General features: G+C 39.6%; 1 protein-coding gene across 1 annotated transcript in view; it reads right to left on the bottom strand.

The window, feature by feature from the left end:
* Positions 1-22,202, bottom strand: part of cubn (cubilin (intrinsic factor-cobalamin receptor)) — a 75,724-nt gene that overhangs the window by 5,651 nt on the left and 47,871 nt on the right. The window contains exons 44-61 of the mRNA XM_005460453.4: positions 21,698-21,872; positions 21,187-21,365; positions 20,553-20,762; positions 17,968-18,108; positions 16,794-16,978; positions 16,353-16,524; positions 14,911-15,114; positions 13,808-13,957; positions 13,567-13,688; positions 12,495-12,720; positions 11,879-12,066; positions 9,702-9,858; positions 5,411-5,560; positions 5,135-5,320; positions 4,541-4,670; positions 3,943-4,160; positions 2,369-2,568; positions 2,005-2,167 (exon numbers count right to left, since the gene is read on the bottom strand). Of these exons, the coding sequence (XP_005460510.1) occupies positions 2,005-2,167; positions 2,369-2,568; positions 3,943-4,160; positions 4,541-4,670; positions 5,135-5,320; positions 5,411-5,560; positions 9,702-9,858; positions 11,879-12,066; positions 12,495-12,720; positions 13,567-13,688; positions 13,808-13,957; positions 14,911-15,114; positions 16,353-16,524; positions 16,794-16,978; positions 17,968-18,108; positions 20,553-20,762; positions 21,187-21,365; positions 21,698-21,872 (3,156 nt within the window). The remainder of the gene's footprint in view (positions 1-2,004; positions 2,168-2,368; positions 2,569-3,942; positions 4,161-4,540; positions 4,671-5,134; positions 5,321-5,410; positions 5,561-9,701; positions 9,859-11,878; positions 12,067-12,494; positions 12,721-13,566; positions 13,689-13,807; positions 13,958-14,910; positions 15,115-16,352; positions 16,525-16,793; positions 16,979-17,967; positions 18,109-20,552; positions 20,763-21,186; positions 21,366-21,697; positions 21,873-22,202) is intronic.

Genomic DNA, 22,202 nt, shown 5'->3' on the forward strand with positions numbered 1-22,202 from the left:
CCTAGCTCTGATGATTCTAAGACTGTTTCATTTTCCAAGCTGCCACCTCAGGAGAGTGTTAAGTTTGCGCCTGAATGTTTCGTTTCTGGGGCTACTGACACTCATTCTGTCATGGCTCTGGGTCGGTGTGACCCAGTATTTTGAGTTGTTATGTTTTGGTTTTGAATGATGGATTTTTCCCTGTAATACTGGTGGTGGTGGTGATGATTATTAGGATGATGGATTATTATTATTAGAGTTCCATGTTTCTGTTTGTTCATGTTTAAGGATTTGTTCTTCGGTCGTGTCTGCTTAGTATAGGTCTAGTTCCATGTGTCATTTTCTGTCTCTCTCTCAGTGTCGAGTCGGCGTCTTTGTGTGATGGTTTCCTGTTTTATTGTGAAGGTCTGCGTCTCATGCGAGTGTGTTCAGTTTTACCTGTCTCGTCTTGTTAATTACTCCCAGCTGTGTCCACCACCTGTGTGTAATCTCCCTGTGTTTCTCTCTGTGTATTTAAGTCACGTCTTTAGTCATTGTAGTTGCTGGTCCGTCTGCGTATCCACCCTGCTTCATCTGTGTGTCTTCCTGCTGTCCGTCGTCTGCTACCTCCGCTCATCCTCCTTCATGTTCAGATCCTGGTTTGTGTCAGTAGTTTAGTTGTTCTCAGTTTAGATAGTTGTCGGTCCCGTTTGCTGTTTTGTCCTTTTCTTTTTGTGTTTAATAAACCACCCTCTCACCTGTACAAGTGCCTGCATTTGGATCCTCCTTTATTTTCCACACGGCTCATCTCACTCGCCGTGACACATTCACAGACATTAAGTGGTGATGCTGCAGTAATCCCCAAGGGCTGAGTTTCCTCCCTCAGCTGACTCTGGACCCCTGGAGACTAAAAAGCCAGCAATGCCCGAGTCGCTTAAAAGTTCCACCGATTCAGCTCAATTAGCCGCTCAGCAACCTTCAGCTCAGTTAGCCGCTCAGCTACCCGTAGCTCGGTCTCCAGTGTCACCTGCTCAGCTACCCGTAGCTCGGTCTCCTGTGTCCACTGCTCAGCTACCCGTAGCTCGGTCTCCTGTGTCCCCTGCTCAGCTACCCGTAGCTCGGTCTCCTGTGTCCCCTGCTCAGCTACCCGTAGCTCGGTCTCCTGTGTCCCCTGCTCAGCTACCCAGCCATCCATCATCTCAATGCAGGGAGAAAATCTCATTCCCACCCAGGGTGTTTTTCATAATTTAGCTGTTTTAGGGGCAGTTATTCACTCCAGGGCCTCACCAGAGGCTGGGTCTCAGTCCCCAGCAGACTCTGGAACCCTGAAGGTTAAACAGCCCCCTAAGAACTGTACCGTGCCAGTGCTGCCTGAACAGAGCCAGTGCCCTGTGCAGCTTCAGTTACCGGTGTCCTCGCCAGAGGTCTCCGCACCTGCTGGTTCTGTTCTGAGCCTTCCAGACGTCCCCGAGCCTGCTGGTCCTGATCCGTCTCTGCCAGAGGTCTCCGAGCCTGCTGGTCCTGTGTCTGTCTCCGCTGGAGGGTCCGAGGGGCCCGTCCAGCCATCGCCGTCGTCTGCACCTTCCGCTGGTGGGTCCGAGGAGCCCGTCCAGCCGTCACCGTTGCATGCAGCTCCATCACCTACTGTTTCCTCGCCGTCGCCTGCAGTGCTTCCGGCAACTGCTACAACACCGTTGCCAGCAGTGCCAACACCTGCTCCATTGCCTGCAGCTTTCACACCGTCACCCGCAGCCGCCACGCCTGGCCCGGCCTGGCTCTGCAGCCGCCACACCTGGCCCGGCCCCTGCCTCGCCTGGCCCAGCCCCTGCCGCCTCTACACTGCTGACAGTGTGACAGTATGTAAGGACCTGAGAGCCTCATCCATTGAAGATTGTGATGGATAAAAAACAAAAAAGTGTCTCAGCCACCGGACACAATGCCAAATAAAAAAGAGGGCAGATAGATTTTGTACGTAAAATGTTGTTTCATGTCTCGTCATATGAAAATATGACTTTGAGTGCAATGCAGTATCAAAAAGTTTCGTACATGGTACTTCTCTGTAGGTAGCATTGAAGCCTCGCCTCTGTACCGAGCCATCAGTGACAAAGTGAACAGTCAAAAAGTTTCCACTTGATATGAAGGAAGCAGGGACAGAGGTTCCACAAAATGTCCCAACCAAAGGAAAGTTCATGTTGTCACCATCATAAACCTGAGAGAGATACAGATACAAATTTTAATACAAGCTTGGCAGAAATACCAGACAATAGCAAGTACATTTGGTCATAGTAGTAGGGTCAGTGTACTAACACACTGTGCCAGTGTAAACTGGGTTTTTGTATAAGAATAGTACTGTTGATATTTGAACTCAGAAATTTTCAATGAATTAAATATCCGCCCTTAGTATACTTACTCTGACATAGTCATAGCGGCAGGTAGTTGAAGTCTCAAGTTCAAAGGAGTCAAAGGTCAGATTGACTGCTTTGTTGACAGGCATCTCAATGGTCCATAGGCAGTCCATCCTTGGTTCATAGACACCATCTAGATTTGGATCTGGTGAACCAAACATGCCCATGGGCATGGAAAGGTATCCACCACATCCTTGTGCTGGACCTGCAAGTAATTTAAGCATGTCCACTTGTTTATTCTGGATAAAACAGCAACAACAGAACTTGTCCAATGTCTGGAAAGTTCAAACTAGTAATGTAAAAACAGATAATACTGCCTAGATAGTACTTGTAACAGTTGCTACTGGGTACCCAGTCAGAATTCAAGACAGACTAACGTTATTGTTTTCGTTATCACCAGCAAACTGCATACAGTAATTGTACCTTACATCAATTCCTACAAAGAGTGCACACATGCCCAGAAAGCACAAAAGCACCAAGCAACATACAAAGCAAATCAAGAAAATGCTCACATTGTATTTACAAGTACATAAAATCTAAACAGTCACTGTCCCTTTTCACTCGGTTGCACCGAAGTCAAATGTTCAGTCTTTAAGAGAAGGTTGTTTACAACAATTGTCAGTGTATGAGAATGAAGAGTCATTATCAGACAATTTTCATTCAAATTTACTCAGTGATCACTTACTTGAAGGGGATCTTTGGAAACTAGCCTGCACTGCGATTTAGGTGTTATCTCACATTTCAAGCAGGGTGAACAGCTGAGCTGATGGTCTGTGGATTTCTGGGTATGTTGTGTGGTGGGTGAAAGTCCACTCTCAGTGAGAGAATCCTCTTCCCCTTTACATTGTATTTGACTGTCACCATTCTTTGACCCAAGGTGGGTTTTGTCCATGGATTGATACAGCTGATGTCAAATTTTGGCTCCATGATCTAAAGCCTTAGGCAAACTGAGACCAGGCTTCCCTTTTCCCTGCCTTCAGCTGTGGAAAATCCACTGCAGCCTCAGATTTGTTTTTATTTGACAGGTGTGACCTAATCTAGTGGGCAACTGTGTCCACAGTCCCCGCCACAATCAGAAGCTTGGTGGATTAATCCCTAGCTTCTCCAGACTAGGGTTAATGTCTTCTGTTGGGCAAGAGACTGAACCCTCACGTGCCCTTGATGCATCCATCGTGAATATGTATGTGAATGTTAGGCAAAGCTTAGGCATACAGTGTTGTATGAATCTGTGTGTGACTGAGTGAATGAGACTTGTAGCAGGAAGCACTTTGATTGCTCAACCTGAGTACAAAGGTACTATATAGTAAGTACCCATCCTTTTACCATCTTGAAGTACAGTCTTGTACCCCAAAGTTGGGGTTCCTGTCAGCTCCAGCCATTTTTCACTTTTTAAATGAGTCTTTCATTTAAAAAGTGAAAATGAAAGACTCGGCTGAACAATGTTTTTTTTTCTGAATAAGTTCTAGAGATAGAATGTCTTAGGAGATCATCAGTTGTGCAGTGCAAGTGCACAGTTTTATGAATAAGTGGCATTCACTTGTTCTTAAAATAAAAAAAATACACTGTCATTACCACCTACCGAGTGTTTCACTGTAAGTAGCTCTCCAGCCAATCCCATTCACTGTGTTATCTGTGCTGAAGACAATGAATAGCTGATTTGTGGAGGAACGGAGATTGGGTGGGAGCACTGTACCACAGAATTTCCCCAGCAAGGGTGACAGAGTGTCTGGTCCGTCATAAACTGCCACAGAGTCAAACTGACAGGAAGAAGACGCCTCCAGATGAAAGGTGTTAAACCTGTGGAAAAGAAACATTTCTTAAAGCCCAGAGTACAAGAGCACCAGTTTGTCTAGTAATCAGATGAAACCAGCTCAAGTCCTATGTATCCAAGGCTTTGCCTTTTTCAGAACGTTTTGTTCCCATTGTTGTGTGAAAGAGGTTCCACAGAAATATGTGGGAAAAAACGTTTTGAGTTGTTCTAGTTTTAAGACAATGCACTGATGTCATGCAATTTTTTAAGTAATTTTTTTTAAAAGTCAAAGCTAATTGAAAAACAACACTGCATTCAAGTTTTTCAAGATTTGGTTCTGTTTATAAAACAATACAATAATTTGTGAACAATTTCAGTTCATTTGTGAAGTACTGCAGTCAGGTTAAAGCAGCCAGTCAAGTCTTACTTAAGATCCACTACTCTATTTGCTTGGACCCATATGTGGTAGGTACAGTTGATGTTGTGGTGATAGTTGGTCATGGACAGCCCTGGACTGCTCACTGTACCCGCGGTGCTGTTAAAGAAACCACCACATGCTGTAGATGCACACAAACACAAAAACGCACGCACACACATACACAACTTTAGATGTATGCATCTACTCCTCACACCACACCCTTTATAATAAATATAACTAACAATGCCAAATATAATGAAAATACAAAAATGAAACAAACCAAAATAAAATCTGTCATTTAGTTTTTTCCCTTAAAACATTATATTGACATTGACTAATGTGTATTTAACAAATTATCCTCCTTAGAGTAAAGAAGATAAATGCCAAAAAAGAAAAGTATAATTGATTGAAAAAGTTTGACAAAGTAACTAAATGGAAAAGTGGTTCATTACATAATTATAATAATTTTAATTAAAAATACTGGACTTTATTCCAATTTCATATATCTAAAATGTTCTTTGCCTTCCTATTCTTTGTTTTTGTTTAAAACAAATGGTGATGGTTTATTAGGGTATAACAATAATTTGACTTTGAATTGCTTACGAATAGCTGTGTATTCTGCCATGAAGCCAGTGTCTGTAATCACAGAGTCAGAGTAGAAGTGGAGCAACATGGGGCCAAAGGTGGAGAAGCTCCCTGGGATGGTGGTACCACACAAAGTAGCAATAGGAATGCCACTTGTAGCAAGACTGTAGATCTTCAGGCCATCGTACAGACAGGTGGAATGTGCTAGACAACAGAGAGAGGAGGGAAATATTCAACAAACTACTAAATCTTATTAGATATTTTGCATGCAAATGTGTTAATTGTAACACTTACCTTCAACTTGAAATGTCTGAAAGGTGAGGATGACCACAGTCTTTTCTCCAGCATCTATGGTGTAGTTGCAGTTGGCTCTGGATGGGTAGTCTGCTGGATAATTTGGTGAAACCACACGGCCACTGTCAGCTGTAAAGTTTGCACCGCATCCTAATGAAAAGAGCACAACAGACTTTCTTTGCATGCTGATAGAATAACCATGTCACTGCAAAAAAAGATCTGCCGACCCACAAGTTAAAAAAGTAACTTTTAAAAACTGAAAAAAAATAGCTTTTTTCCCCCTAATATAACATACTGGGGAAAAAAGAGTGGCCTCCGGAAGAAGTTTTTAAAGGACTACAACCCTGCTTAAAGCAGACCAACCAGTCTGAGAGATTGGGGTAAAAGATGACCAAGTACCTGATAGTAACTGCAAGTGTCTCTGAGACAACAATTTCTGTAGCACTCCCCCAATCAGGCCTTTATGGCAGAGTGGCAAGGTGGAAGCCAGGGGCGATTTTAGCCCATTTTTGGGGGTGCTGAAGCACCCCCAAAATGAATCAAAGCACCCCCAAAGATTTCTTACTTTTTTGACAATATTTGCTGTTTGTGTGACACACTACTAAAAATATAAAAAGCATTCAGTACTTGGTTGAGACGTAACATTTTAACAACAAAAGTATAGATACCCCCCCCTCCCAAAATGGTTTGTTTCAGCTCGCCTCTGCCCTACCCTGGCTCTAGCGCTGTTGCTGCCAGAGCGATGGTAAGACGCAGCGGAGCGGAGGTGTAAGTGGCTGGCTTAAAACAGGACATATTAGCTGCATTTAACCTTCAGTTCCTCTTTATATAGTTAGGTAGGAGTCAGGCCATGTTTCTTTTTAGCTGAAAAACATTACACCCAGGTAACCAGCAGTGTTGGAAACGTGTTTTCCGACGATGTTTGCTACCCTACAATCCGTCCTACTCTGTAGTAAAATCAGCGACATTTGACCGTCCTGTTGCTCCCATTGAAATTTATATAGCATATTTAAAATCTAAAATTTTAAATTGTCCGTAGCCTATTGTTACCATTGTCCTGTTTGAAATGGAATGAGAGAAGCTGGTTATTTTGTCATATGTGCATGTGCCGATATTAAACCCGGGAGCAACATTCAGGTAAAAGTGTAAGATCAAATGATCCGTCAATAAAGGATAATGTTGGATCAGTATTTCAATCAATGACTATACAGTCATTGGTTTCAATATTTATATCTTTTATTAGATGTACATGTGGTTTTGTTATTTGCCTTTTGGTTGAAAGTACACTGAGAGAGGACTTTTTTTTATTAGTGATCTTAATAATATTTTTTTTCATATTAATGTAATTTTTTTATCTAATTGAATACAATCTATTTGTGTATGATTGTCAGTCCAAAGAGGGAGAGAGGAGGAAAGAGGGGAACGTGAGGAGAAAGTACAAGGTCAGGAAAAACCAGGTAAGAAAACAGACAGGGAACAGTGACAGGCAAAACAAACTGTTGAACTGTTTGAGAGAGTTGACCACCAAAAAGTGATTTGCCAACCTCAAGGTGAGGCGACATAGGTTAAAATAAAAGAAAAAATCTGCAGAGCCATAGTAGTATCTGCAGTAAAGATCTTTTCATACATACATTGTACCATAGGCAAAGTTGCCTCCATTTTAATATTTTTTATCAATATTTTGTACATTTGTACATTTCAAGGACTCTATTTTTAGAGTGTATTTTTTATGTATCTGTATTATATTACACATACACATTAAAAGTGAATATTTGTCAAAAAGATGCACTCAGTTTTCTTTTTACTCACTATGAGCATCATCCATTATTCTCCCCCAGTAATTAAGGTTAGGATATGTATTTTTTTTTAAAAATTCCAATCCATTCTTCGTTTGCTGCATTTAAATAACCTTTATCATATTTGATGGTTTTGTTACAGACTTTAAAAAAAGTGTTTTGCTTTTCTTTCACAAATGTGGGGATTAAATTGTGTTAAAATGTACAAAACAGTGATGTCGTGTTTTGTGAGGACCCAGGCACAGAGAGACTTGATGAATTTAAGAATCTTATGATTTAATAAAGAAATTTGCAGACTTGCACAGAGATGCTAAAATTATGATGACTGATAACGGAGATGAGGACAACAGACGACGAGGACAGGGAGGAACAGGGGTTTAAATGTACCAAGGAGACAGTCAGAGAGAACTCGGGACAACTGGAGACATTTAAGGATGCATGGACTGACAGAGACGGGGAAGAAGTCTCATTGTGACGTGTAAAGTTTATCTTGCCTGGCTGGGCAGCTCTTTGGGTGCTCAGCACCCCCAAAGCTCTGATCCTAGAATCGCCCCTGGTGGAAGCCACTGTTCAGTAAAAGGCACATGAAGGACTCTCAGACCATGAGAAACTCCCTGGGGCAATGAAACAAAGACTCAAGTGTTTGGCCTGAATGTCAAACATCATGTCTGGAGGAAACCAAGAACGCCGCATCATCTGGCCAATACCATCCCTACAGTGAAGAATGGTGGTGGTAGAGTCATACCATGGCATGTTTTTCAGAAGCAAGAAACAAGAGAGAAAGATGAATGAAACAAAGTACAAAGACATCGTTGGTGATAACCTGTTCCAGAGTGTTCTGAACTTCAGAAGGTTCCCAAAGGTTCATCTTTGGAGCAAAAAGTAGCGACTTCAAGGCCACTCTTTGAGTGTCCTTGAGTGAGCCAACTAGAGCCCAGACTTGAACCAGATTGAACATCTCCGGAGAGATCTAGAAAACGGCTGTGCACCGATGCTCCTCATCCAACCTGAGGGAGCTTGAGAGGTTGTTCAAAGAAAAGGTGTGGTAAGCTCCTAGCATCATACTCAAAAAAAACTTGAAGCGGTAAATACTGGGAAAGGAGCTTTAGCAAAGTATTTTGCAAAGACTGTGAATACTTATGTACATGTTATATTTTTGTTTTGTTTTTTTGCTTTTTGTTATTATATGGACAATTTTTAAGTGAAAAATGAATTTATTTTGGAATTTTGGAATAGGGCTATAACACGATACAGTTGTTCCTCATTGTGTTATGTTCAAGAAGCTGTGAATAGTGTAACACTGGGTAAAATACAAAACCTGTTTATAGTCTGCAAAACTGTAGAATCTGAGATTATAAGAATCAAGTTTCTCAGATGTTATGATTCAACTGTTCATGCAACTCCTAACACTTTCTTGTAAGACAACAATGAATGGCAGCTACTTGTCAGAGGAACAGACCTTGAAAAAATTGCAGGGAGAATGAATGCAACCCAATAAAGCAAAATACTTTTACTTTGAGTACTCTCAAAGTACTCTGAGACTGTAGAGTGGCTTTAGGACAAGTCTCTGACTTCTTCTGACCAACGAAATCCCACAAAGCATGTGCATAGAGTGCAAAACATAATAATAAACATAAAACAATACATGTGTGTAAAGCTTCTAGAGCGCTCATTCCCAAAGTCAAGAGTGGGAATGGCTGCTTAGAAAAACCAAAACAAAGCAGAAAATGCCATGTGACTTATACTCTAGTCAAAATACAAGCGAAAGTGAAGTACTTCTTTGAAATCTCCAAAAGTTGAATCTGTTCATTCAAGAAGAAGTCACTCATCCAAGTGACTTCTTCAGAGACTGAAGAAGTCACTTGGATGAGTGACGAAACGTTTCTCCCACAAAACGCTACGTCCAGATGAACAGATTCAACTTTTGGAGATTTACTTTCCTGGATGATTGAGAATGCATCAAGACGATACTTCTTTGAAAATTTCTAATACCACCCGGTCATATGCAAAGTGTTAAGGCCAATGTTGTGTCCCAGCTGGGACACACATTTCAACACAAGAACAGTCAAAATAATGAGTAATATCACCAACTAACCACCTCCTATTACCTGTTTTAATTCACTTTTTATATAAATAAATAAGTCTAAATAAATATGTGACTGTACATATTTCTGAATAATTTCAAACTGAATTTCTGTTATTACTGCAGCCTTTGTGGTCCACCAGCTCACATTTTGGATCACTGTTCTAAAGGCTTAACCGAGAATCTGCAACAGCTTCCAAATGGGCAAACGTGGAATTACTGGGTCTTCCCATGGAAGTTTCCAGACAGAAAATGGCATTTACATAGCAGTAGTAAAATTTCTCCACCTTCATATTAGAAAAGATTAATTCTAAACTTATTTAGAAGAGGAAAATTCACCAAAGTGTGTGTGATATAATAGCCTTTACAGCAAAGGTTTAACATGAAATTGTACTGGCTGTCTGGTTCTTACTGGTGTTGAAGGAGGCTGAGAAACCTTTGCCAGGGGCTCCAGTGGATTGGAATCGGCTCGTGATGATGTTATTTGGAGCAACTATGGACCCTGGAGCCACAGAGCCACAGCCTGTAGACAGCAGAGCCTCACTAATTTGACTGTGACCTGACCACACCTGCAGAAACATGCACAGTTTTAATCAGGTCCTGTTATGATAGCATTCTGCAGCCAATTTTATTTGAAAACAAAAAGGTGATTGGGAAAAAAAATCAAAGCTATGTTCTAATTTCTGCATTCAAAGGTCAGAAAGCAAATATACTTGATTAAAAAAGGAAGAAAGAAGCTAAAAATGTTTTGTTTTTTTTAAACATTTGCATAATTTGCAGCAGGATGACTTACAAAATAATGTTGGGTTTACACATAACTGCAGATATAGCCTATTTTCATTAAATAACTGTATTCGATGCATCTTCTTGGCAACCGGTTAAACAAGAATAATGCAATCAGTCATTTATCCTTTGGCCACTAGTATACTCACAGTCTTAGACAGAGATTAGCTGATTTTAACCTTCTTTTTGTAATTCAACTAAATCATAGTAGTTAAACCAGTTTGGAAAATGATGTGTATATGGTGTTTACACAGAAAGCAAGTTTTAAAGCAAAGACTGTGTTTATTATAGTCACAGCTGATCTGAATGTGAATGCTCTGCTCTTTTACTGGTACATTTGGGTTCAGAGTTTGATACTGGCTAACACATGTGGATAGGTAGCCATATCTCTGTCATATCTAATCATCACTCTGTGAAGTCTGTGAGTCTGCCTGGGGTTAATACTAAATACAGTCCTATTTTCCTTATCTATGCTTATATAGTGCTTGTTGTAATTTCACACATGATACGAATTCTTCAGATACCACCATACCGGTGAAAAGTTACAACGTGCAGTGGGGTATTCCAGGAGGACTGTGTCAATTATATCCCCTCTCTCTCATATAAATAAGTTTGTCTAACGATTTGAAATATGTAAGTATGACATATAAGCCAAAAATAAATAAATGAAAATGAATAAGCAAAGTGGTTAGCTCTGTTAGCTCAAAGTAAGATGGTTCTGAGTTCGACTCCACCACCTGGGCGGGGCCTTTCTGTGTGGAGGTTGCATGTTATACCCACGTCTGTGTGGGATCTCTTTTAGGCCAAAGACATGGGGTTAGGTTAATTGGTGATTCTAAATTGCCCATAGGTGTGAATGTGAGTATGAATGCTGTCATTCTCTTTGTATTAGCCCTGCGTCAGACTGACACTCTCAGGGTGTTCCCTGTCTGCCACCCTATGGTAGCTGGGATAGGAACCAGTCCCCCTGTGACCCTGATAAGTAGAAAAGGATGAACGGATAAAAATGAGGACAAGAAATCACAAATTTCTACTTGCGCTGCTTCTATTCTGTCTTCTTTTCCCTGCACTAAACGACCGCTGCTGGTGGGGCTCAGAGAGCTTTCTGTGCATGCAACTGCAGGTCAAATGAAAACAAGCTTAAGTATTGAATATTTCCAGATACAAAGTGTAAAAGAATAAACAGAGACAAAACAGATTATGTCTTATGGATATTAAGATTTTGTTATTTATTGTATAGTTTTCATTTATTGAAGATTTCTTATTATTTTTGCACTGATGCCAATAGAATAAATAACAAAACTAGAGGAACAGTTAAGTTAAGTAATAATAATAATTTAAATAAAAAACCTAAAACAAAACAAACAAATAACTAAACAAAAACACACACCCCTGCCCCCCTCCCAAACTCTCACTGTAGCGCTGCAGATTTTTGATGCCCTTCTTGACACAACCCATAAGGGACTTGTGTCTGACATGTTTGTAATAATAATAATAATAAATATAATAATAATCTTATTAATATTATTACTTATATGAAGGACACATTACTCAGTGGCACCACAGTGTCCTAGTTTACATATTCGCCTAATACATGAAAGACACAAATCCCTTTCAGGTTGAATTAAGTCGGGCATAAAAATCTGCCAAAACAAAAATACGAATGAATATGAATGAATGAAGATGAATATTTTTGAATATGAAGAAGAAGATTCAATAGCAATTTGATTATCCCTGCCCTAAATTAAAGCTTAATTTGAAATGAAAAAAGGGAAAAAATCTCCTGCAAGGTGCAAGTGCTTATACCTTGATATAGCTGCTCTCACAGGTACCGGCGCTGTCTGGAATTTCAAAATCACTGCTGAAGCTCATCTCAAGGTGATTTCCCTCATGGGCAATGATTTTCCAGGTACACTCCACATTGGCTGGAAAGTTCTGGGGATAGTTTGGAGACTTGATTGTTCCTGCATCAGCATGGATCACCCCTCCACATCCTGGCAGCAAACAAAAATATGTGAGTACACGAGCACACAGTGTATGTAAGACATTAAATAACTCAGAGGTCGTCCCATAGCTCTTCCGCTGATAAATAACCATACACTGAATACTCAGGAAAATATTTGTTATTATTTGTACACAAGGCTAAAAACCAATACTGAGCAGTTATGACCATCTGACATGTTGGATATAAAAAATAATCTAACTCAGTGTTCAAAGTGACAGCATCATATTGTATCATATTGAGTTTAATCCTACATATTCAACTATGTCTTAGTTTAACTTCACTGAATTTTAACTCAGAAATGTGAGATTCTGATAATACAATTGGAGTAAACAAGTTACTGTGCTTAAAACACGGAATAAGCAACTGTAATGTATTAAGCATATGCATAAGAGGTTTAATTAGGCAGTGTAGACCCACCTGAAGAATCAGAAGACCAGGAGGCCAAAAATCCTCCTTTGGACACACTATGATCAGCCAGGAAAACTATAGCCAGTTTGTTGGATCCTGACTGGATGGTTCCTGGGGAGGTAGTACCACAGTACTGACCAATAATGGGAGAACCTGGGGATCCTCCATTGAAGATAGTGAGAGAATCCCAGCCACATGTGTTGTGGGACTCCAGGTTAAAGTAGGTGAAGGTTAGCTGCAGCATGGAAGAGAAATGGATATCAAGAAGTTTGAAAAGTATTAGTGGCTCCTCAGTCTACACACACAAACAATAATCTCTACTTTGGCAGCTAAAATAAACAACAAATCAGCTGTACATTTCACTAGTGGTATTGAGAAGTGGCTAGCTTGAAACTGAAATCAGCTGAAATCAGTCATACACGAGTGACTGCTTGGTGAGGACTGCAAGAGATTCATGCACTGGAATACAAGTTTGAAACTGAATTCTGCTAGGGGGAGTCAATGTCATCTTTAATAATCGGTAGTGCAGAGGGAAACAAAGAGGAATGCCTGTAATGTGACAAGTCACTTTCAATGGAGTGAAGCCACAAACTCTGCAACTGATAAGTTCAGTTTATTGTGTTGCACCGAGTATTGTGTTGCACTGTGTCTCTCCTGGATGAAGAGGTGGCTGGGCTTCTCTGCTCACACTCCTGCCCCTGTGACCTGAAGGGATGTGGTGGATGGATGGAAAGTTCTGAATCTCGAGAGTTTAATATAGTTAAGCCATATCAGCTCCTTCCCATATTCTAATTATGACTGTGGCAAAAATATTTAGTTTAAGGAATGCTAAACAGCTTCAGTGCGATGTGACAGTTTTAAAATCTTTCTCCTAAATATATAAGGTCTTGTACAATCAGTCAATCTCTGGCTCTCTTTCACAGCATGTTTTTCTCCTGTCTTCCACCCCTCCCAGTGCCTGGTTCTGCTGGGGAGTTTTTTCTTTCCACTGTCGCCAAAGTGCTTGCTTATAGGGGGCATTCAATTGTACACTGTAGTCCGCATAGGTATTTTAATGTAGCAAGCCACTGTACACACTCACTGTAATAGTGTGGCCCTCTGGAGCCTCAAGCAGCCAAGCACAGCGACTAGGACTAGGATAGAGGTTAGGGTAATCAGGACTGGCTAACACCCCACTGTCACCTGTCTGCCAGCCTCCACATTCTAAGAGAGAAAAGAGAGAATGATGCATCAAAGGACAATGTTCATCTGCAACCTGATTGCTACATTAGCTAAATGTTAGTCTCATATTCAAAGAAATGAGGTATCAGTGTGAGTCGTACCGGAAAACAAGTACTTAGCCTTGAAACCCAAGTCTCCGTTGGAGTTGTCTGTCTGGAAATGGACCCAGAGTTCTGGGGTAAAGACCACAATAGGAAGTACAAAGGCTGTCTGGCCACAAAACCTGCCCAGCAGTTCTCCATTTGAGTCACCTGCAAAAAGTGAGACATTAGATTAGACTGGACTAGATTTCATATACTTTTTCTTCCACTCTTGAACACACAACACAGATACATTTGTTTTTAGTTTTTTTATCTGCTATAATAATCATATCATAATGCAAAGATTTATTTTGTAATCTTAACAAAACCTGGAAACTCACAGCTGCATATTTTATTCACAAAAGAAACAAAAACTTTACTTTTGAGGTGGTGCTGGCAATTTTGCCAGGCCTAATATATTTCAAATGGCAGTAATGGTTAATTAAAAAATACATAAATAAGAATGCTCTCTTAGTAAATTCTATTTGTGTTACAACCAACTAGCTGTCTGCTAAGGCTTGGATCATTTTTTATAGCAATTTGCCAAATTGCCTCTTTTAATAAGGGCAGCACAGTGGTGTGGTGGTTAGCACTGTTAGCACCTCACAGCTAGAAGGTAGCAAGTTCGACTCCACCATCTGACTGGGGCCTTTCTGTGTGGAGTTTGCATGTTCTCCCTGCGTTTGTGTGGGTTTTCTCTGTGTACTCTGGCTTCCTCCCAGAGTTTGAAGACATGCAATTAATGGGGTTAAGTGTGAATGATTGTCTTAGTGCTGTCAGCGTTAATCCCGTGCGTGGGGCTGCACGGCGTTAGCACCGTGCAGCCCCATGCACAGGGTGATCCACGTTAACTCGCTAATGGAGATTTGACGCGTTAATGCGGTTATGGCGTTAACGCCATTTTAACGAGATTAACACTGACAGAAGTAGATTTTCTGTCTCTATGTGTTAGCCCTGCGTCAGACAGGTGACCTGTCCAGGGTGTACCCTGCTTAACGCCCTATGGTAGCTGGGATAAGCTCAAGCCTCCAAGCTTAAGTAATTAAAATAAAAATGCAGCTATATACTTCATTGCACATGTAATTTATACGTCATATTGGTCTGGTGTTCTACATGGGACTTACCTAAGCGGAACTGGAGATAGTCTGCTTCACAGGTTTGATGGTCCTCCAGGTGCAAGTCTTCTATCAACACCACAATAGAGGAGTTGATGTGCTGTGGGTTCTGAATCAGCCACTCACAGTTGATGTTGTTGCTGTAGTTGGACACCAGGTAGCCAGGAGAAGTGAAGTTGCCACCATCAGGGTTATTCAGGATACCGCCACATTCTAGCAAAATACAGATTAAAATAGCAGATTAGAGTAAATGTTAGAACACAATATGGAACAGCACTTCATTAAAACACAATGAAGTGTAGGTGGTTGAGACTATATAGAGTAACTGACTGACCTGTTACTGATTGGGAATGATACCTATTAATAATTATTAATAATTAATACTAAAGTACAGACAGGACAGGTAATTGGACAGAGTAATTGGACTCTTCAGCAATTACAAGAACATCATCCTCCAATAAGGAATAATCTTGTATGACTTCAGCTTTCTTTGGGTTCCAAAAGTCTTTTTTATGGTTAAAGAGGTGTGGCTACCTGCTGGTTCCTTTAATGTTTCCCTGCCTATCCACTTGCGGCTCATTACTCACCAGCTGACATAACACATCCTTTCTCACTCTCATTGCAGGTCATTTGACTAGCTAAAACCTACAGTTGCTCAGGCTTCCTAATAGTGGATTATGCTTCTTGCTTTTTTTCAGTTTGGCCTCTTATTCTCTCTGCTCAGATCCACCACATGTGCACATGCTCCCTGGATATACCTGCTGGATCAAAACAGCCTGTGCTGAGATCAGATACAAGCTGTGCTTTATGTGGAAACAGGGCTAGCTAGCATTAACAAATAGATCTGCTTCAGTTATCATCATAACAGAGTTTTCTATTACTAACCACCTTGCCCAACATGTGTGATGTAGATAAGAAGATGGAATCCATTTTTTTCAGAAATATCTTCACAGGAAAGCCATTGCAAACATGTATCTCTAGTAATGATACAATAGAGTATGAAATGTTTTAAATATGTTAAATGAACTCAGCAGTAATGTTAATCCACATAACACTGACAGGGAAGATTTTCCTGCAGAGTAATTATTTCTTGTTTTGAGAAATTATGTAGAATTTGCTAAAAAAAAAAAATAGTTTTTTTGTGTAGCGACGTGTTTTCATAGTGATTCATTGCTTCTTTTGGTAAAGGAATGCTTTAAAACATTCCTCTGCCAGGTAGCATTATCAGCTAACAGTAAGTCATTTTTGGCACTATTTTCCAATAGAAACTAAACCACTTGGAAGTTATCATATTCTCTTCCTACCACTATATACTGGTCAGAGCATAAGCCATTGTGGGATCTAAAAATTGCTAAACACCAAGACCTCTGATTTAGACAATATGATTAAAGTGATCTGAATTATATTTTTCTGTAGATAATATTTTAGTTTTGCACGCAGGAGAATCTAACCTGCAGGTTCATCAGAGGAATACGTTGCCAAGAATCCACCACTGGACACTGACGCATCAGTGCGGAACTCAACGGCCATGGTGTTGCCAGAGGACCGCACCTGAGTTCCAGCTGGTACTGTACCACAGAACCGTTGTAGGTGAGGGGCATCGACTGCCAATCCGTTCATTACCTGGGAGACATTTATGATTTATGCTTGATATGCGATTTTTCTTACATGCCCATCAAAAAAGTAATAAAATATTTTTCAGTATTTTCAACTTCACAAAAAATTACACAAATAAACTTATTGCAGGTATGCTGCAAATTTTGATTTTTTAATTTCATTTTCAAGGGTTCTAGATGGCTATCAGAGATTCCACAGCATTTAAGGGGAATTAATTTGATTTGTGGTTTGAGTCAAGTGAAAGGAATGAGGACTACTGGCAGAAAGGGACTCACATCAACATAGTCAAATATGCAGGATGTATCAGAACCTTCCAGTCTCAGGTCATTGATGGTGAGGGTAATCCTGCGGTCTGGTGACACTACCAGCTCCCAGCGACACACTCGGCTGTGTGGATACAAGTTGGGGTAATTGGGAGAGGAGATAGTTCCTGAGGGAGCATTCAGTTCACCTCCACATTCTGTGGGAAAGGATAAAAAAGAGAGATTCAACATAACAAATAATGTTGTTGGTTTTGAGTTTGAGGTCGCTGGAATGAAGAGCGGCTTAAATTTTTTTGTCTCCTTTTGTTGCTTGGAAACAAAATCAAAAGGCACTATAATGAGGCAGATAATCAACCAGCCTGTATGTCCTGTTATCCAGTTTTTCTTTTTGCATTTGGTCAAAGTCGCAATTTCCAGGTTCCCTTTGTGTCACTGTTTATAGGTCAAACTGTTTTACCTCCATCTTCAAGTGAATCACTTTGTTACTTGCTTTATTAGGAAAAAACTTGATGCTGTTTTCTTGAATGACTGACACTTTACAAATAAGATAAATTAAACATAGTGATTATTATCATCAGTATATTATTATATAATACACTGAACTTTATTACTTGAGAACAGAAACAGAAATGTAAGAAAAGAAATGCCAAATCTTACATATTTATGAACAGGATCTAAAGGATGGAATTTAGCATCTCTGTGTGATAAAAAACATCTCTATTTATTGTTCTTTTACAGGTCATTAAAAAATTAGAATATAAACAGCTTATTAACTTTATGTTTTGTGTTTTCTCCATAATATTGTAACATACAGTGTAATGGTTTGTTAATATGCAGGACTATATCTGGCTTATTTATGACCTTTTGCTCACTGAAGAGCTGTCAAATACACAAATATGAAAGTATGAGAGCAAGTACTAATAATGTTGACAACATTTTCTATCAAATGCTTTAATATACATATGTCAATTGTTTAATGTACAATTTGGTTCTCATCCATGCAATCATTCAGAATGAAAAGAAAAAAACAGAACCTAATGAAACAACAGTTACCCCCCAAAACAGGTATCTATGATAATTATGACTATCGTGGTGATATTACTCAAAGATTTACTTCATGTGTAAATATGACGTACCATAATGATCATCCAGCAACTATTCCTTGTACTTTTCAAAATGTACCCACCTTCAACACTTGCTTCAAAGAACAAACGGAAGCCAGCTGCATTTCCACTGGTGTCACTGACAAACCGGACATAAGCAAAACTGTCAGATGTCTCCATGGGAGCAGGAAGGTTATTGCCACAATGTCGGCCCAGCAGGCGGCCTAAACAAACATTAGAAAGGATGCAGGAATATCTTGATCACCCCACTGTCTCAAAATGAAACACAGACACATGTGTTGTGTGTAACTTAATTTCCTAAGTTCAAAACTGTTTCGAACTATTGGGACAGGATGCAATTATTTGCAAATCTTATGAACCCATATTTTAATCACAAAAGAACATTTAAAACACATCAAATATTTTAACTGAAAAAATGTACCATTTAAGAAAAATATTGGAGAGCAAAACTTCTCAAAAGAATTGAGACGGGGCCATGTTTACCATTACGTAGGATCCCCTCTCCCTTTAAAAGGTTGCTGTACTTTTGGAACAGGACTGCTGTCCCATTTTACTCTCTTACACTGCAAAGCTGTTGTAACAGATTCACTATGCATTATGCACGTTAGCATTGTCTTGCTGAAATCTGCAAGGCCTTCATTGAAAAAAGCATAATTTGGATGGGAGCCTATACCATTCTACCTTTTCCTATTATATACCTTTTAGTATAGATGGCGCCTTTCCAGATGTACAATCTGCCAGTTCCATAGGTACTACTGTATCCCTTTACTATCAGAAATGTGGAGTTTGAACTGAGCACTGATAACAAGCTAGATGGCTCTTCTTTTTGTCCAGAGGATGCATTGTCCATGTTTTCCAAAAAACCCATCAAACTTTAATTTGCATAACCCCAGAACAGTTTTACACTTTTCCTCAGTCCATTTTAAGTCAGCTTTGGCCCAGAGAAAACCGTGACATTTCTGTATCGTGTTCACGCATGGCTTCTCTTTTGCATATCATAGATTTAACAAGTATTTGTAAAGGAAATGATTTCTGCAAGTGTTCGTGAACCTGTGCAGATTTTTTGCTGATTTGTGAAATTCTGTGCATCTTTACTTCTGGCCTCGCTAAGATGCTCTTTTTCCAATCAATCAATCAGTTTCTTTATAAGCACATTTAAAAAACCACACAGGTTGACCAAAGTGCTGTACAAAGTTCAAACCAATTCAATTTTATTTATACAGTGCCAAATCACAACAACAGTCGAGGTGTTTTATATTGTAAGGTAGACCCTACAATAATACCTACAGAGAAGAACCCCCTATGAGAAAGCACTTGTGGGAAGCAAAAACTCCCTTTTAACAGGAAGAAACCTCCAGCAGAAACAAGCTCAAAGTAAAACAAACACACACAAAAAGAACAAAACAAAACACAATTAAAAGCTAGGGGGGTAAAAATTTTGTTACGTTTCGTTGGAGAGGTCCTAATTTGAAGAGGCAGACTCTCAAAGTCTAGGCGCAGCAATCGCAAAGGCCCAGTCTACTTTGTGTTTCAGTCAGAAGCAACTTATCAGCTAACCTAAGAGTTCTATTTGGAGTATTTTTAGTTAAAAGATCAGAGGGGTACGAGACAGCTAATCCATTTAGAGACAACCACCTCTTTATTCAGAAAAACAAGCAATAAAATCTTAAAATCAATTCTATAATGTACAGGAACCCAGTGTGAACGAGCCAAGACTGGGCCCTGTCAAGAGTCGGGGCTCAGCATTCTGAACAAGCTGAAGATGAAAGAGCAGCCTGGCTGATACCAAAATAAAGACTATTAATCAAGGCTGTATGAAATAAATGCATGAATCACTTTCTCAAAGTCAACAGATGACAAAATGCTTTTAGTTTTCCCACGGCCCTGAGGTGGAAGAAGCTGGCTTTTACAACAGAAGTTATTTGTTTCTCAAATGAAAAACTGCCATCAAAGAACACTTCCAGATTTTTTTCCAATGCGAGTTCTGAACTTTTCCAGAGGGCTAAGATCGCCCTTAAGAGAAGAACGGCCAGAATGTCCAAATACTACAATCTTGGTTTTTTGATTGTTTGCATTCAAAAAATGTAATGCTAACCATCATTTAATGTCATCAAGGCAGTCTAGCAAAACTTTTAAAGAGTCTGCATAATTCTACACCCAGTCATATTACTGACCTGTTAATTAACATATTCAGTTGCAAAACGTTCCTCCAGCTGTTTGTTTTTAGTACAATATGCTTTCCAGCTTGTTGTTGCCCCATCCTCACTTTTTTGAGACGTCTTACTGCCATTAAATTCAAAATGTGCAAGTAGTTTTTCATAAAATTATATATATTTTACAGGAACAAACACCTTAGTTCAAACATTTGATATGTTTTTTATTTTCCAAGGGTTTATGGGTTTATGAGGTTTTTAAATTATATATATAGGGGTTTGTTTGGTTTTTTTACACAGAATCCCAACATTTTCATAATTTGGGTTATAAAATCAAATTAGATAAATACATTTATTTAAGAAAAAGAACTGAGAAGGAAGTCCAGTTTTAGAAAGTTGCGGACAGTAACACATTCAAAAGATTTCAACACAATAGACATTGTGATGGTGTAGAGAATGTATCTTCTTGTTTTTTTTATTACTTATGTTTTTACCTGAGGCGTTGTACTCTCTGATCTCCACATAGTCAGCAGAGCATCCATCAGTATTCTGCAAGCTGAAATTCCCATAGCTAAGAGTGAGATAGTGTCCTGTGGGTCCCTCCAGGTACCACTCACAACTGGAGCTATCAGGATAGTTGGAGCCTGGGAAGCCTGGGCTGTAGATCACACCCCTCTGACCTATGTAGGTACCTCCACATGTTGCTGTGAGGAATTTGAGTTACAGAATCAGAACAGGGCTTTGAAATAGGTTTTCTATCACCATTCTGCGATACATAGTCAAAATCTCAAAGGTTACATCTCTATAATTGAGTATAACCACAAAATCCAAATCAATGTTTTAATGTGAATTTCAAATGGCACACAGTATTTTAAGACATAAAAAGCTAGGTCCAGTAATGCTTTGATTCTGGCACAATTTCCCATAACTTTCGGTCTGTATGCCACAAGAATGCCGCCACTGAAGGCACCTTACAACCAGACCTAGATAAAGACAAGTTTATTGCTGGTTGGTGGTCTTATGATGAGACACCATCTTACTGGTTTACAACTTCCATTCTAGACATTAATGAGGGAAGAACAGATACAGTCATGAGTTTCAGACTGCATGATCATGATGATTCTGTACCTATGGAGTATTTTGCTTTGAATCCTTGGTGTGTGATGCTGGCGTCAGTACGAAACCTAAGCCACATGGAGGAACCTGTCGAATGTTGAGTAGATGGTCGGGTGTTGCCACAAAGACGGGAAATGATGTTATTGTTGGATGTTGAGCCATCACGCAGTTCCAAGTAGTCGTACATACAGCTGTCGAATAAATGGACAAAAACATGTTGTGAGCCCTGAAACTTGGGGCATGAATACATGTGAAAGTGTTTTCAACACTTAAAAGTGAAAGATTTTCTAGATAGAGTTCACATATTGTGCTCCACAAACAGTAATAACAACACCAACCAATTTAGTAACATTGTAATGTTTGTTTGTTCTTTAGTTTAGTTTCTTTTGTAAAAACATAGATTGGCTTAAATGTGTTTACCAATAATCTTGGGATGAATACAATAAAATGACAACAATTGCTATATTTACGTGGTAATAAGAAGGTATAAATACAACAACCTGAAGAGAAAGTAAAGGTGTACCTGGATGTGGGTTCAATGTAGAATTGATCCTCAAAGTCAATCTGGACAGCTTCCCCATTGGGCACAGTAATTACCCAGATACAGTCAATGTTCTGGGGGTAATTCTGTGGATAGTTCGGTGAAGTAATGTACCCTGGAGGATCATTATCATTCAGCTCAATGAAACCTCCACAACCTGTGGAGAAATAGAAGGATCAAGATAAGAGACGTGACAGGTTTTCCAACATCTACGTAAAGTTGAAAAGATAATATATCTTTCTGTGTGTGTTTTTTTAAACCTACTTCAGAAAAGGTTTGGATACCAGAAAAATTTGTACAAAAAAAACAAACAAACCTAAAATAAGTTAAAGATTTGCAATGGACACAGCTTGGACACAGTCAGCAAAAGCAAACTCTACCATGCAAAATATACAAAGATCCAGAAACACATCTTTATTGTTCAGGTTATTCAAGATAGTCTGAGGTAAAGGGCAAAAATGTCCTGTGGTTTGACAAATCAAAATCA

Source organism: Oreochromis niloticus, linkage group LG9 (assembly GCF_001858045.2).
Source record: "Oreochromis niloticus isolate F11D_XX linkage group LG9, O_niloticus_UMD_NMBU, whole genome shotgun sequence".
Classification (NCBI taxonomy): Eukaryota; Metazoa; Chordata; class Actinopteri; order Cichliformes; family Cichlidae; genus Oreochromis; species Oreochromis niloticus.